The sequence below is a fragment of the Columba livia genome, chromosome 5 (genome assembly GCF_036013475.1).
Source record: "Columba livia isolate bColLiv1 breed racing homer chromosome 5, bColLiv1.pat.W.v2, whole genome shotgun sequence".
Lineage (NCBI taxonomy): Eukaryota > Metazoa > Chordata > Aves > Columbiformes > Columbidae > Columba > Columba livia.
Window position 1 is genome coordinate 59603066 of NC_088606.1, and position 15963 is coordinate 59619028.

At 36.5% G+C, this 15963-nt stretch overlaps 2 protein-coding genes across 3 annotated transcripts in view; one reads left to right on the top strand and one right to left on the bottom strand.

The window, feature by feature from the left end:
* Nucleotides 1–15963, top strand: part of FAR1 (fatty acyl-CoA reductase 1) — an 87128-nt gene that overhangs the window by 1220 nt on the left and 69945 nt on the right. For both annotated transcript variants that reach the window (XM_065066306.1, XM_065066303.1), the window contains exon 2: nt 9960–10055. The gene's annotated coding sequence lies outside the window, so the exon portion shown is untranslated. The remainder of the gene's footprint in view (nt 1–9959; nt 10056–15963) is intronic.
* The window catches only part of PTH (parathyroid hormone), a 40298-nt gene continuing 26898 nt past the window's right edge, over nt 2564–15963 (bottom strand). The window contains exons 2-3 of the mRNA XM_021300991.2: nt 5333–5423; nt 2564–4540 (exon numbers count right to left, since the gene is read on the bottom strand). Coding sequence (XP_021156666.2) covers nt 4267–4540; nt 5333–5423 — 365 coding nt within the window. The 3' untranslated portion in view covers nt 2564–4266. The remainder of the gene's footprint in view (nt 4541–5332; nt 5424–15963) is intronic.

Consider the following 15963-nt stretch of genomic DNA (forward strand, 5'->3'; position numbering starts at 1 on the left):
GTCTTGTTGCACAGGGGATATTTTAGGGCTACACCACTGTGAAGATCAACTGCCATGTATGGGGTCTTCTCAGCGTCTTACAAAATCCTATTCTAAGTCACTGTTGGAGTAGAACTCCCAGGGAAAACATGCAGATAGAAGGGAACATGAACCTATATTTCTATATGTGAGTATATTCACCTTGAGCAGGGGTTCTGATTTAACCTCCAGTGGAGGAAGTTGACAAATGTTTCTCACAAATTCCAGAGACTGGAACTCTACAGCCAATGTCTCTCATATGCTTTTTATGTATCTTACAGAGTCCTTCTCTTTCAGGGACACCTCAGTATTAATGTGAAGATTCAGTGAGTGTACATCTCTGGACTTGCCTGATGCATTAGTAGATCTGACTGCTTCAGGCAGAGAATATTAGACAAGTTATCCGCCTTATGCTCATTGGGGAGAGGAGGGAAAGAGGGGGCAAGAGAACAAGGATTTGTGTCTTTGCTATATTGAAACGCCCCATGAAAGACATAAGCTTTGCAACAATATACAGCAAAACATGAATCTGTTAAATTCTCTTTTCCATCCTTTAACAGTAACTGCAGAGATAAACCACAGAGTTCTAGAAATCCACTAGCAGAACAATGATGGCCAAGCAGCCTGCACAAAAGCTGTTAGAATGTGCTACTTAGGTGAGGAGTCAGATGTTACATGATGGTAAACAGTGAGCTGAGCAATATTAAAGAGCAGTGTTTACAGGAGCCAAAGTTACAAGCAGTTAAGAAAGCTGATACACTAGCAGTTAAACCACCAGCAGCAGGTTTTACCCACAGATCTTACAATTTGTCTAGTTTTTAATAGAGTTCTTGTGATTTTGGCTTTGTTACTTTTTCATGCTTTTTTTTTTTTCCACATGCTACTGTTTTACTTCCCCTGAAGATGGATATTGATAATTGTTTGCTTGTTTCAATGGTGAGTCATGAGTGACAAACAGGACTGTGTTTCTTTTCACTGAGAATTTTATAAAAAATAGATGTATAAAATAGATATCCATCTACACAGGATAGGTCTTCAAGGACACAGGTCTTCGCAAAAAAAAACCCATCAGACCAGGAAACAAAGTTTTCTGCCTTAAAAGGAAGTATGTGCATATAGAAAGCACATTCTTCAGGGAGGAAAGAGGCCTTCTAGAGACACCTCATCTTTGGAAGGCTGATCCCATGGATGTGACGGGATGCAGACCTGATACTTTTCTAACCTTGTCTCACTATAACAGGGGACATAAGACATCGCCTCTGGAAGCCACATGCATGTCTGAGTCTGTTGCGAAGTGCAGGCTCACTTAGTATTTATGTTGTTTACATGCAAGTACAACACTGGCATAGGCTTAAGGCACGTTCCAGTGGATGTGTGGGAATACAACTTGAGCGTAGCTGAGAGTCGCGCCACTGTCTCCTCCAGTGACATTGGTTGGAGATGAGATTTTTGTTCATACTAGCTAAAAGATCCATATTCAGTCATGTGCAAGCTTGTTTCTTTGCCTCTGTTTCCTTGTTTTCTTAGAAAGATGGGTAGGCAATGCCATTTATCTCTCCATACTGTTGATTCTTAATTTCTTTATCATGCCTCTTTTTATTTATTTCTTTTATGACTGCTGTTGTTACCATTTATGATCATATATAAGTGTTTCAGTGGTCCTATTATCTTTTACCAGCCTCTTTCTAGTCTCCTTAATCAGTGAAAGAGAGATGACCAGAATTGCATGTGTTAGTCCAGGTGAAGATAAATCTTTGCAATATATTATGGTATTAAAATATTTTTGTTAATGTCCTCTGCCCTGCTCTGAATATATTCCTGTTTTGATCACTGCTACACTGATCAGAGGCTTAAGCTGAAAAGTCATAACAAATCTGTTTTCTAGATAGCTACCATCAGTAATTTCATTCAAATTACATCTTGTTTTCTTTTTTTTTTTCTAATGGGCATTACCTGGCACTACTTCATCTGCCACTGTCCTGTCTTTAGTTCTTCTGAACGGTCATAGTGTATGTGAGCAATGCAACCATGATTTTAGCTATAAATGAGATAGTGCTGACCATAGTTTGTCTGTGGCTATATTTCTAGCTCAATGATACATTGTCTGTGATACATTGTCTGTCGCTGACCCTGAGGGCCTTTGTAAGCAATAAATATTTTTTTAATTGTACAGAAAGTTTAAATATTTTTGTAAGCAACTTTCATCTACTGGATAGCTTAAGATTAGGAAGAAGTTGTATAGATAATGGAATTCCTCATTTAAATCAAAAGGAAACAGTTAATGAATTTGGCGCCTGAAGATTATACAGTTTCTGCATGTGTGTCATTATTGTAAGGGCACATAAAAAGGTTTGTGCTAGGTAAACAATTATTGTTTAACTATCGATATGGTTTTGTGTGCAGGAAATACAAAAGGAAAAATAAAAAATTGCTTTCATCTGTATTTTTGTGTTGATATTCCTGTGATAAAATGAAATGTCTTAATGATCTTGCTCCAAATACTAGATTATATCAAAATAGTGACAGGTCAGTCAGTTATTATGCTTTAAAATAATGTCCAAGAGCTTTTGGTCCACTTTATTTGGCAATACAAAAGTGAGACATAGGTACAAAAATGCAGTTTTATTTCTTTAAGTTAGCACAGATGTCTGATCAAAGAATAAATAGAAAGTGCACTTTAAGGCCTCAATAACAGACAAGTGGCATGGAATTTTTGCCTGTGTGTGGGGTGCACTGATGTGCCCAGGCGACACCATCTGCTTGCAGCATCAGGGCCTTTACATTAGGAAAAGCATAGCCAAGATTATGAAATACAGTTAACTAGTTGCAAGTACCTTCCTAACCTGCAGCAGATTGCGTTTATATTTGTAATGATTTATGAGTTTTTCTCTAGGTTCCCCAAGGCATGCTAGACATCAAACAAACAAATAAGAAGTGATGTGGGAACAGATAAATTTGGAGACAGCCACCATTACTCTTACTCCAAAAGCTTTCTTATTAGTCAGAAGTGATTAGGAGTCCTAAGCACATATCTGTACATGTCACTCAATATAATATCCTATTTGCTGGGGTTTTTTTAATTGTTATAATCAAATTTTTCCCATTCATATTTATGTTTGATTATTTTGAACCCTGCTTAGAGTTTAAATGTATCACAGCTAATGGTTCCTCTCACAGGTTTTGATTTCTGCATGTTACTGGTTCTCATTTGGGGGATCTGGCAAACTGAGACCCCAGTCCTACAAAAAATTGCATGTGAAAATGAGTAATTTTATTTGTGGGAGCCAATGGTCTCACAAACAAAAAATACTTACTCATATGAGGCCTAACACAACATACAGAAATTCAGAGATAGATACTTCACAGGGAGAATGAGGGACAGAAAATAGATATTGCAAGATTTTTGTTTTAATTGTAATTGTCTGGTATAGAATCATTTCCCAGTTTTATAGTTAGGGCCATGCTTAGATACATGCTACCATCTCTGCTCCCACTGTTTCTGCATTTAATTATAGGTTGTAATCTTTTGGAGGAGGAAAAGGTAACCAAACCTTCCCTTCATTTCAGTATTTTGCAAAATTTCATTCTTCTATTCCAAACAGAATTTGTTTTAATTTTATCCCATTGTACTTTAATCTTAAGCTTTGCCTTCCTACTTTCATTTTTTGTGTTTGCACTCTTTAATCCTAAATTATTATCATGCAGCTTTTGCTATGTAATTAATGTTAATCTGATTTTAGGCTTTCCTCTGAAAATAAATGTGGATTTAAGTTTACATATTTTCATTAGTACAAAGTTAATCAAAACTTAACTCAAGGCAAATTGGTGCCCTATTCTGGAGACAGGTTCTACTGCATTTATCCATTGTTAGTTAAAAGAACAAGTAGGCCTAGTGATTACATACAAATGCTGCCCATGTAAGAGTAGAGTAGAGCTGGTCTTAAATGATTTTTCAACTTTCTTACTGGTTTGTTTCCTTTTTTTTTTTTTTTTTTTTCTTTTTATGCTGGAATTTTATAAGGTACATTAGCCATTTAAAAGATACCCCAAAATTAGCAGCAATGGTCATGGGTGGACTGTAAATATATTTTATTATTTGTTTGTGAAATGTCTAGCTCAATGGAGTTACAATCTTGAGTGGAGCCTTTTATCCTTATTGCAGTTTGAATAAATAATAATAAAATGCCCTACTTGATCAATGATCTACAGACATGTGCTTACTTAGACATAATGCTCTGACTTTTTTTGTTATGGCTTTGTTTTAAAGATTACATCCATGTAAGCTTTGTCCAGATCGATGGATTTCTTCTGCAGTGCTGCCCGCAAGTGCTCAGGGAGCAGCCTGCGACCTCTTATCTCACCCATGACAATATCATCCTTGTTCCGAGGCCTCTGGGTCCTGGCGTCCTCAAGGGCACTGTGCACATCCTGCAGTTTCATCTGAAGCCAGTCCTGTCTCTCCACGGCATGTCGATGCTCTCCAAGATTATGCATTAACTGCATCTCACTCACTGATCTTTTCCTGCTTGAAAGAAAAGCAAAGAAAGAGACTCATAGTGGCGCTTCTTGAATTCTAGATCTTCACTCAAAAACCCAGGTTTAGGAACTTCTGTGAGGTATCGCAATACAGAGCTGTAGAACCTGCCTTTCTCATTTGTAAGGGATAGAATGACGTCTGGAGAAGAGAAGGAGGGTGGATGGTGATTTGTTATTTGTAACAGATAGTGAGATGGCATAAAAATTGGGAAGTAGTCCAGTTTTGTGACATTGGCTATATATTTATTATTTATTTTAGTTGTTGTAGATAGATGAGCCTAGGTCATGTATAAAAATAGGTAACTAATTAATAAAACTGTGGCATTTATTCAGCTGTAGGTTTTTTGTGAACAGTAGACCTCAGGACGCATGCTTTCCTGTTGATTTGTGTACCAGCACTGATTTATGTCAGTGTCTAAGGGCAAGTTCCAGCTAGATTCTTGCACAATAAAAATTATGCTCTCCTGTGTGGACCCCCCCAAGCATCTAATAAGACATGCAGCTTACCCAATGATATCCTTAAGACAGCACTTACATGATTTTTTCTCCCTCTGCTCAGCTCCCTATTTTCAAAAAATGTTTAAGAACTCTTAAAGAGTGTCTGAGATCTCTACAGCTGTATCAAGAGGACAGAATTTGACCAGCTTGGCCAAAAAGTTCAAAAGTGGGGACAGAAGGACTCGTGTACACGCAAAATATACAGAGACCAACCAGCCATGTTCTCAATAACGGCTACAGTCATCCTCCAAACTTTGTAAATGTATAATAATGTACTTACATCATTGGTCTTCCATCAGACTTCATAAAAAAGCATATGGCATATAAAATGATTGCAGTCCTGGCCAGATTTTTTATAGAAGTCATTTTGTCTACAAAAATAGAAATGAATACATGTATAAAACTGTATTTCAAGCAATTTCTGTTAACTCCAAAGAAACTTAGTTTAGAAAAAAAGTTGAAGAAAGACATCAGAGAAGTGATTTTGAAAAATATTTTTTTGTGTGTGAAATGGGATAGAACAAGGCACTAAATGAAGGATTTATTTCTAATACTGATTTTGTGAACAACTTCCTGTTACTTCATAGCCAATCTGAGAATTTTGGGCAGCCTTAGTTGCTCTGCACCAGCATCATGTAGGTACCCATCTCTTGGATAATTGCTGAATAGCACCATGTTCTTCCAATACTACTGCTAGTATTATTATTATTTAAAAAAACATTTCTACTTTAGATGCTCCAAATATGTCGAAATACTTGTATATGGCTATGCAAGTGAAAATTTTTGTGCTTTTACATATTTCTGTTGCATATTCTTTAGAATTAAGAGGCTCACACTCTTCTTGACAATTTTGCATAGAGGCATAACTCTACTGAGTATGTCATTCCCTATTGAATTACATAGAGAAATCAGAATTGAGCCCCTCATTTTTTTCAGTGATAATCCTGCATTGCCAATATGAATTGCAGTTTGCTTTGTGCATCATCAGCAAAACTGCTGCTTGGGATATATTTGAAAAATATTTATTCCTGATGATGCTACAACAGGCAGAAATGGCACAGTCCAAATAGCAGTTTCCAGTTTGGATTTTCAGTATTGGCATCCAGAAAAGGCATCTTTTTGTTATAGCTTAAGAAATTTGACACAGAGTAACTGAATCTTAAGGCGCATAAAACTTCACAATGCCGTTTTTGCAATGTTTTCTGCAGCTTTACTCTAGGTCTGAAAAGCATTTGTTACATGGTATCTTATGTGACAGTATGAACGTGGTCCTAGCAGTCCATCTAACCCAGTATTATAAATTCAGGAATTAGATTCACTTGAAGGTATTTCTAATTCACTGTCTCAGATTTTTTGATTTCACAAATTTGGTCCAGATAGTAAAACAGTTTGATCTTACTAATATTCACCTTATTTTTAAGATAGTCTGAAAATAAACTAGTGTAAAAATTAATAAAGAATCAATGATAAGTTTTTCTAGATAAATCTTCTAGAGAACTTGGAAATAAAATAGAGCATACTCACCAGATAGTACCTTAAACAGATTTCTGCTTTGGGTATGTCGGCAGATGGCTGTCTCTTGATGTCAAGTATATTTAAAGACTACTGAATTGGTTTAGTGGACCCCTTAAATGTAACTTTAAAATAGAGCTTCTAAGTAACTTAGACGCCCTTTTATTGTCTCAGTTGATGTCACTCTCAACACACACCCTCCTGACCCTCATGTACCCACCCTCGGATGCTTTTGTTAATTTGGCATTTACAGGGAAAAGAAAAGTCTCAGCAAAAAGAAAGTGTCCTGGGTAGCTGTGAAGAAGTTTGACTTTTAAATTCAGATCCACTATTGCTCATAGATTTGTGCCCAAGATAAGATGATCTCTGAAGCTGTTGGAGGGATTTGGAAAGAAAACTTTGTGTTGGTAAATGCAGGCAGGTAAAACTTAAATTAGGCAGTGAGGTTAGTGATCTACAAATGCAAGATTTAAACAAAATAGTGAAAAACTAACATCTATAATACTTATGGGAAATAAGAATAGTAACTTTATGTCAGATACTAGGTTTCTTTGTGAAAGAATATACTGGAAAGGAGCAGAAGCCCTAAGATGACAGAGGATCATGTTTTTAATGAGAAGCTGGTGGTACTGAAAAGTTGTTAAAATACAGTCTTAGACCCTCACTGTTCTGTTTTACCTATACGTATGAATATCTCTGAATCTCTCAAATGTGCAAGATTAAATGGAGGCATTTGAAGAGGCTGCAATATAAATTTGGACTTATAAATTTTGGAAAAGAAATATAGAGCTCATTGGCTACATTCTAAGTTAAATGTGTAAATCGGTAATACCTTCCCATATGTGTGAAGAAAGATTATTTTTGGCTGCAAGATATTTTTCATACATTAGGTGCTTCTTCTGAGTTCCAGTGTATTTCTTCAGGGGAAAAGAAAAAGTTTACATCCACACATCTTAACACACCATTTGGAAGCTATTATTGCTTTTACCAGTAATGCTTTTTCAGTTATGCTATATGCTAGTTGTATTTCACAGAGAGGTAAAAAAGGTATTTTATAATATTGATTTACATAGATGGTATTCTCATGGGGAAAGGAAAGGAAGATCCAGAAACTCCAAGAAACTCTAAAGAGACTTGATAATTCCCTCAGTAAGTAGTAAATGGAGAAGTACAGAAATAATCCACTTAAACTAAGTTAAGAAAACAGGCTAGAGATGCCTTCCAATATTATGCTGTCAGTTGTCGAAAGAAAGCATACAAAGGTTTACGGGAATGATATATTTTGTTAGATTTATATCTGGTGTGGCCACTAGGGTTACTAACCTGGAGGCTTTAGTGACTAAAAATGAACAATGTCCATGGCATGCCAGGAAAGGCTTTGAAAATCTCTCCATAGTTGAGAATGAAAGGCTCATTTTTTCAGATTTTACCATAACAAACACATGCAAAACCTTTAACACAAAGCCTCAAGGCAGTATTTTTACAGAGGCCTGGCATTCATATGGAATGTCTAGCATATGACAGCAAAGCCTTAACTAAAGGACAAGAATTAGAAAATCTAGTGTCTATATACAAAAAAATCATGCTTTTGTAGAAACCAGCAGCAACTGATAGCAGAAATTGGCAATAAGCCGTAAGTAAAAATTGTAAAATGAGTGTTAGCGGATAAGTTGCAGACATTATTCTTTTAGTTGCAGTTGTATCCCTTTCAAGACACATGTAAATCTGAAAGAGACCCCAGGCTGAAGCTTTGAATAAAACTGAGACAGAGAAGACACCAGAGTAGGATGTTGTAATTAAAAATACTTCAGACAGCTTAGAGTATGTTAGTGCAGATGTCCTTAAACAAGATGTCATTTTAGCTGGTTTATTTGCTGCATACCTAGTCTTTAAAACAACTCCGAAATAGGATTTCTTATTCATTGTCATTTTTATTGAAAGGTACTAAACAGGTTGTACCTAAAATCTCAAACAAGGTTGGCTAAACTTGGTACTTTAAAGATATTTGCATATGAAAAAAAAACACAAGACAAATTAGAATTGCACTGTTTGCCTCAGATAACTGAAGATGATACAACACCAATAATAATAGTAATAATAATAATAATAATGTACCCCACTATTTGTAAACAAATGCAGCCTGTGATGGTAACTAAAGAAATTTTAAATTGCAGTTCAAATTTGGCATAGCTTTATCTGTATATGCAGAAAAAATAATGTATTTGTTTTGGATTACTCTCCCTGATATCCAGAAACAATGTTCTTTGAAAATACAGCTGCTAATAACTTATCCCAGGTAATCTATATTTGCTAAACTTGGCAAATCAAATGTGGGGATGACAGATAATGGACCAAATGAATGTAGTTCTTTTAGAAAATCCTGTAATGGTGTACACTTTTGTTTGGACACAGCATATCCACTGTGTAATGATCAGATGAAGATTCATGTTCAGATTCAAATTTTTCTCTTCCTTAGGTGTTCCTTTGAAAAATTAAGATCTCTTTTGTGCACTGCTTAATGGAAGAGCTGAACCCAGGAAGCCAGGGCTAACACCTGCTGAAATGCTGTTCAGTAGGGGGCTTAAGACTACCCAAATTTATAGACACTGTGGTGAAAAAGAGGTATATAAACCCTTATGGCAGAAAGAAAAAAAAATATTATCTCCTCAGTGAAAAGGCATTTCATGATCTTTTGTAGGTATAAGACTGTGTATATAAGGACAACTGCAAAATGTGGGTTTTCATATTCTGTAAACAGCCAAGAGTGAGCCAATGCATGAAACAGTGGGTACCACTGAATAGACCAGTTAAGAAACTGAAAACTATTAAATGTTTTGGGTATCTACCAGAAAAAGGCTTCAGAAATGGATTGTGAACAATTGGTATATATGTTGCATTATCAATATTGGAAGAGGAATAATTGAGAGCAGGTAAATTTTTGTAAGACTTAAGCTGAAATAGAGTAATGCTTAGAAGACTATATTTCAAATTTGTGGTTATTTCTTCATGTACACCAAATAAACTGTCTCAGGCTAGATCTAAGTTTGAACTAAGTGTTCTCTTTTATCGTCACCTAAAACCATAGAATGTTATAATGCAAATGAGATGATATAGTGATATACTCCAGAGTTTATTACAGTAATGGCTCCTTTATGCTGTGAGGCATTATAGACTTCAAACAAGGGCTTGGCACTTCTGAAGTAGAGGGTGAGGGCTGAAGAAGTGAAGATGCTGGAATCACGGTGTGTGAGGGAAGAGCTGATCAGAGCCCTTTCCTCTGACAAGACTTTTTCTTGATTAGTCAGAGAACTACCCTTCCCTGACCTTCCCTTATAGATTGTACAGATACTTGAATGAACTGTGCATGAAAAAAACCTGCGTTGCTTTGTTTGCAGGTGGCGTGCCGCTTACGTTGAATTTGTGCCATTGAATGTAATCAGACTCCAGGGTGGAAAACAAGTTGAAAGCAATGAGACAGATTTTACAGCCAGGTAGGTGAACAATGGCCATATTCTTTATAATCTACATCATATATTCTATTAATTTTGCCAGGGAAAAGTATTATACTACATCTTGAAATTAAACACAGCCCAGGGTACATTACTAGAAAATTGTTAAAGGACTCAAAGCTTTGTAGAATTATACTCTTAAGTGACTAAAGCATATTGTGATATTGTAATCTGGTGTACTAATATTCCTACAGAATTCTTCATTCTCTAGATTTAAAGCTTAAGTATTCCAGTTGGATCTTTTCTGTGTTATTTACAAAAGCAGGCTTTTTCCCCATTGCTTGTTCTAGTGGGTAGCTTCAGATAAAATGCTTTTTAACTGCAACTATGGCTAAGAGAATATTAGCAGATCACTGAGCAAGGGAACGAAGTAATTGGTGACACACTGAATGACTGGTGAGGCAACCTTTCTAAATGTGTCCAAGGAATGTTTCTGCCTTGACACAATGAAGATCCAAAGTGACAGTCAGTAAACTCTTTAGAACTTCATTTGATTGACAAGATTTGTGGCTTTTCAAATACCACAGCAGCGTATTTGGTAATTTATGTAAGCAATGTTGGGTATCTTCATGTGCTTTTTGGGTTCTTGCAGCTAAATGAAGCTGCCACTACATGGCAGTTTCCAGTTAGATAAAAAACAGCACAGAAACTTCTGAGGAAATCAAAAGGTGGTCTATCACAGCTTTAGTTTGTGTTCAATCTGTTTTTATCAGCTACTGGCAAAAGTGAATTTGGAAATAATTGCTTGACAGTGTATTTTTCTCCACTTACATAAAATCTTTCATCTGAGAATCACAATGTTGCTGAATCTCCCTGATTTCTTTCTGAGGAAAGTATATGCTGCCAATGTTTGTTTTTAGGTTATGGACATTTAGGCAAAGACATCTTAAATGCAAACATCACTGCAAAAAAGATCAGAGAGAAATCAGAGGTTGGTAGATTCTAGTCCCAGTCACCCGACTTTAAGTACATTTGTTTACCTAGGGAGATAAACTGGACACTGTCATGATAATTGTGATCCAGATTATTTCTAGAGTTTTAACTGATTAAGTGAAACATATACAATGTCTGAATTAACACCCCCTTTTGATCTCAGTGCAATTTAGCCATGGTATCTAACAGAGCCATCCAGTTTATCATGGACTTTATTGACCTATCATGGACATGCCAGGCTTTGATGAGATGATCATGAATGTTTGAGTGTTTGCGCTTTGCATGCCATGCTATACCATGCCTGCATAGAATTTCACATAGCATTACATGGCTGTTTTGAAGCCTAAATGGAGAGCCCTGCTTATCTCATCCCTCTCTCATGAGAAGAATCTGAAGCTTGATGAAAGAGCCCAGAGCAGCCTGGAGGAATGCAAAAATGGCTGTTAAGGAAAGTCATGAAGACGTGGTACCTCTTGGTCTCTACAGAGACATGTTTCAGTGGTCAGTAACAAAAATGCTATTGTACATCATTAACAGTAAGAAAAGTGGTGATTAGTTTCAACACACACATAGCGTCACACTTTTAAAGTACTGTTTGTGAATTGTAAACTAAATATGTAAATGTTTATAGAATTGTGTGTGAAAGTATAGGTTTTACTCTGGATTTAAAAGTTCTGGTAAATTATTTTGCAGTGAATAATTTTTCAGTGGGATATCACTCCTCATGATGCTGAAATGCCATGTTGTCAATGCTTTGCTGAATTCATTGCTATAATGAACAATACAATACTTTATGACCTTTCTCTGTAGATAAGAAGCTGGTACAGTACTCAAAACTGCTGTTTTTTTGAGTCAATACCAAACTGAATTATGCATATGCATGTGCACACACATATATAGTCATATATAAGCCAGTGTGTTTATTGGCTTGTAACCAGCTCTAAATACCTTGTGCAGCCTCGAGTTCCCTTTTAATGACATGCAGTGTGTTTGGAGCTCTAATGAGGGCTCGTGTTCTTTTTTGTCACCCTTGAAACCAACACGGCATCCCTGAAAATCCACACATGGAGACTAGTTTTGAGAGGACAAGTCATCCCAGAAGGAAATGTATCTCACATTGAAATGGGGGTCTGTCTAAAATCCTCCTCCCCTCCTTTTTCAGTCTGAAGTACCTTGCTCAAGGGTTCAGGAACCCTCTCTTCAGCATACATCGGCACACACAGACACATATGTGTACATTGTAAAAAATCATCTTAAAAGCAATTAAGTCATCTAATAAAAAAGATTTGAGTAATTAAATATTACTGTCCACTTGATCCTGAAAGTGTGAGGTAGGGAGCAGCAGAGATCTACAAATATCAGGTTTGACCTAACAAAACCATCATAAGAATTAATGTGCTAGTTCTGCATGAAATAACCATGAATACTTCGGACGATACAGGATGGAACAATGAAGGTCTGCATGTTTTATGCAGGTAGCCACATATTTTTCTATCCTTTTTACTGAAAAGACATTTCAAGGTCATATTCCCATATTTTTTGCAGTCACTGCAGATGAGCAGATAGCATCCAAGTAAGCAATCTGGAGCTTGATGAAATCTCATGGGAACGATGAGTACAATTTACAAATGAATGATGACATTTCAGACCTTTCCTTCAATCCAGTGAATGTCCTGAAAAAATCTTAGTCCCTAGTCAGCTGAAAAACTTGAAAACGTAAAGACCTGGCAAAAATAATTGTTTTGTTTGCGTTTTGAAAGAAAATACTGTACTAGGTGCTACCCAAACATACAAAATGCAGCCCCTCTAATAATGGTGTTACTAAGGATAAAAAAATGTGTGGTATATTATACAGAGCTTTTCATTATTTGAGATATTAATTACAGCAAATAAAGTATTCAAAATTATTTATTAAAGCCCTCATCCTAGAAATAAAGTCCTTTAAATGAAAACTTCTAGATAAAAGGCTTACTGAAGATCAATACAGTATTTAAATATTTTCACCTGAAGTTTCTTCAAGATCCTCTCTTAATATATTTGTGCATGTACTTATACTATTTTCTAAAAGGATAAAACTTTTTCTGTATTTTCCCTTCTTTATTTAATCCATCCTTTTCACTAAATTATTAGCTAGCTTATTAACAGCTGTCAAAATCAAATTCCTGAATTAATAGTTTTCTTTTAAAGAATTCAAAAGACATTTTAGATACATGCATTTTATTTGCATTACGTGTATAGTTCAAATCATTTGCTGACCATTATTTTTCTCAACAATCATTTTTCTTCGTAGATGTTTCTGAAACATTAGTACTAAGATGAAATTCTTATAGTAATGATAATATAGTTCATTGAGAAGTCTAGCACCTTATAGGCATTCTGAGCATCAGTTACTTCCTGTTCTGCTTTTTGCTTCATTTTTTTCTGTGGTTGGATTTGACAATGTAGTCTATGAGAAAATGCACTTTCTGCTAAGGTGTGTGGGTCTCAGTATTTAACAGCTATTTGCTTTTGGTTTTTTTGTTTCTCTGTGTTTCAGTCTCGATGTTGAGACCGTGAGATTCAAAAGAAGAAAAAATTGGAGCTTGGCTCTACAGATCAGTACCATGGCCCTTTCTGTTACACTTTTCAACAGAGGAGAGCATATTATTAACTGTAGTGGTAGTTTCAGTGAATTAGATTGTACTAGTCAGTTTGTCTCTTTAAATCTTCCTTGCTGACACGTGTATTTCTCCTCTCTCACAAAGCTGTACAGACTATATCAATTTACAATTTCTCTGGTTAAACTGTTCGGTTTTCCACTTAGCCTCTGCTGAAATCTATTCCTAGGCTGCATCTCTCCCTCTGGATAATTCAGACTCCTCATCCTAATTTTCTAGGCTTTTTGTAAAAGCCCTAAATCCCCACTTTCATGCACCAATGTCATTTTAATCTATCCAGTTTGGGCTAGGATACAAACAAATCGAAATTTGCTTAGCTTGCACTGTGTATAAATGACAATACAGAATGCTGAGCAGTGAGGGACCTAATTCTATATTTCTGCCCTCATTTTCTGCTACCCTCTATTTTACATTGTGATCTCCCTATCTCATAGGAAAGATGAATGAAAGTAAGAATTAGCCAATTATCTTTGGCTACTCATCACTTGACTAAGCAAGTCGCTTAATTTTCCATGCTTCGGAGTCCTTATTAACATGGTCATCCCTATAGAGTCCTGTCCCTAACTTGGTTTCTTCTGTGGTAATCCCTGTGTTAGGAACAGGCTTCCCTCCATTAGCCAGATAACTTTCCTCCTCTGTTTTTCTTCTTACTGCCCACTACCAAAACAGTTGACTCTTTTTCAATATTTAAGAAAAGGTAACAATGACTATATAGAGACAAATATATCTCTGTAAAAGCAGAATCTATAAGAAGCAGCCCAAACATACACTATCCACTGCAAACTGTTCCTTCCTTTTCTGTAAGTTGTCTAATTCTGTATGACATCAAGATAATGAACTCTGGGTATGAACTGTATTTTTTCATTAATTTTTATGCACATTTATCATCCTGTACCAGCAATGGGCTTCATAGTTTTACAGTGATCCTACAAATGAATCTTAGAAAACAGAATCATCTAAGTAAGGATTCTAAGCCATAATTCCTGGAAGCTTTGTGAAATTAGATAGAGGACTAATTTAGGCAATTACTGCACTAGCTTTCCCAAGATTAGTGCCCTTCTCCTCTGTCGTGCCCTGGGAAACTCCTTTAAAAGGAGTCTCTGCATATCCCTGTACTAGAAATGACCTGAAAAACTGTACAAAGGCACAGTCAGAAGCTAATACAAAACAGGACATAATACTGTGCAAACAGATTCTCAGGCAATAGCAGTGTCCTAGACCACAAAATCTGTTTGTATCTGAGAGGTCTGTAAACATTTATGAGTATAAATTTACCAAGGTGCACAGAGGAGATGGCTTGAGCTAACAGTTTGTTTTTGTTCCATGCAAGCATCTGTGCTGTAACTATAGGAACGGACTCTATAAATAACCCAACCCAGTTACCTTTTTCAGAACTTCAGGGATGGCTAATCCTCAAAATAGATGAATTACATAACCCTGTTCACTGAACATACTCGTTCCCTCTGCAAATTGGGTTCTCTGTGCACCACTGTAAAATTGGTGCATCCCTCTAGCTTACATGCAATACTCACTGTATCAGTTGTTTAGTTGACATAGTCATAGAATCATTTAGATTGGAAAAGATCTTTAAGATTATTGAGTCCAATCATTAACCTGCCAAGTCCCATCACTAAAACATTTCTCTAAGTGTCACATCTACAGGTCCTATAAACACCTCCAGGGATGGTGACTCTACCACTGCCCTGGGCAGCCTGTTCCAGTGCCCGACAACCCATTCTGGGAAGAAGTTTTTCTTAATATCCAATCTAAACCTCCCCTGGCACAACTTGAGGCCATTTCTTCTCATCCTATCACTTGTTACCTGGGAAAATATATCAATGCCCCCCATGCTACAACCTCCTTTCAGGTAGTTGTAGACAGCGATAAGGTCTCCCCTCAGCCTCCTTTTCTCCAGGCTAAACAGCCCCAGATCCCTCAGCTGCTTCTCATAGGACTTGTTCTCTAGAGGAGCAATGCTCGTTTTTCAGCATCTGAAGATTTGGACTTTGGCTGCAGGTGTTTGTTAAAGTGCATTTAAAAAGAAGAGCAGATCTGAAATATCAGGCCGTAACACTGATGCTAAAGCTAAATTAGGTAGGTTCAAAAAGGCATATTTTTGATGCACCAGACTGGATGCACATGGCTGAGTTATACGAGAGGAAACAAATATTTGAATTGAACCATGCACATATGCAAGACTGTCCTTGACCTTAAGGTTACAACAGAAGCTGGAGAAATGTTTCTTCCCCTGGAAAACAATAGTTTTTAAGAAGCACCTTATACTAAAGGAAAGAACTCAT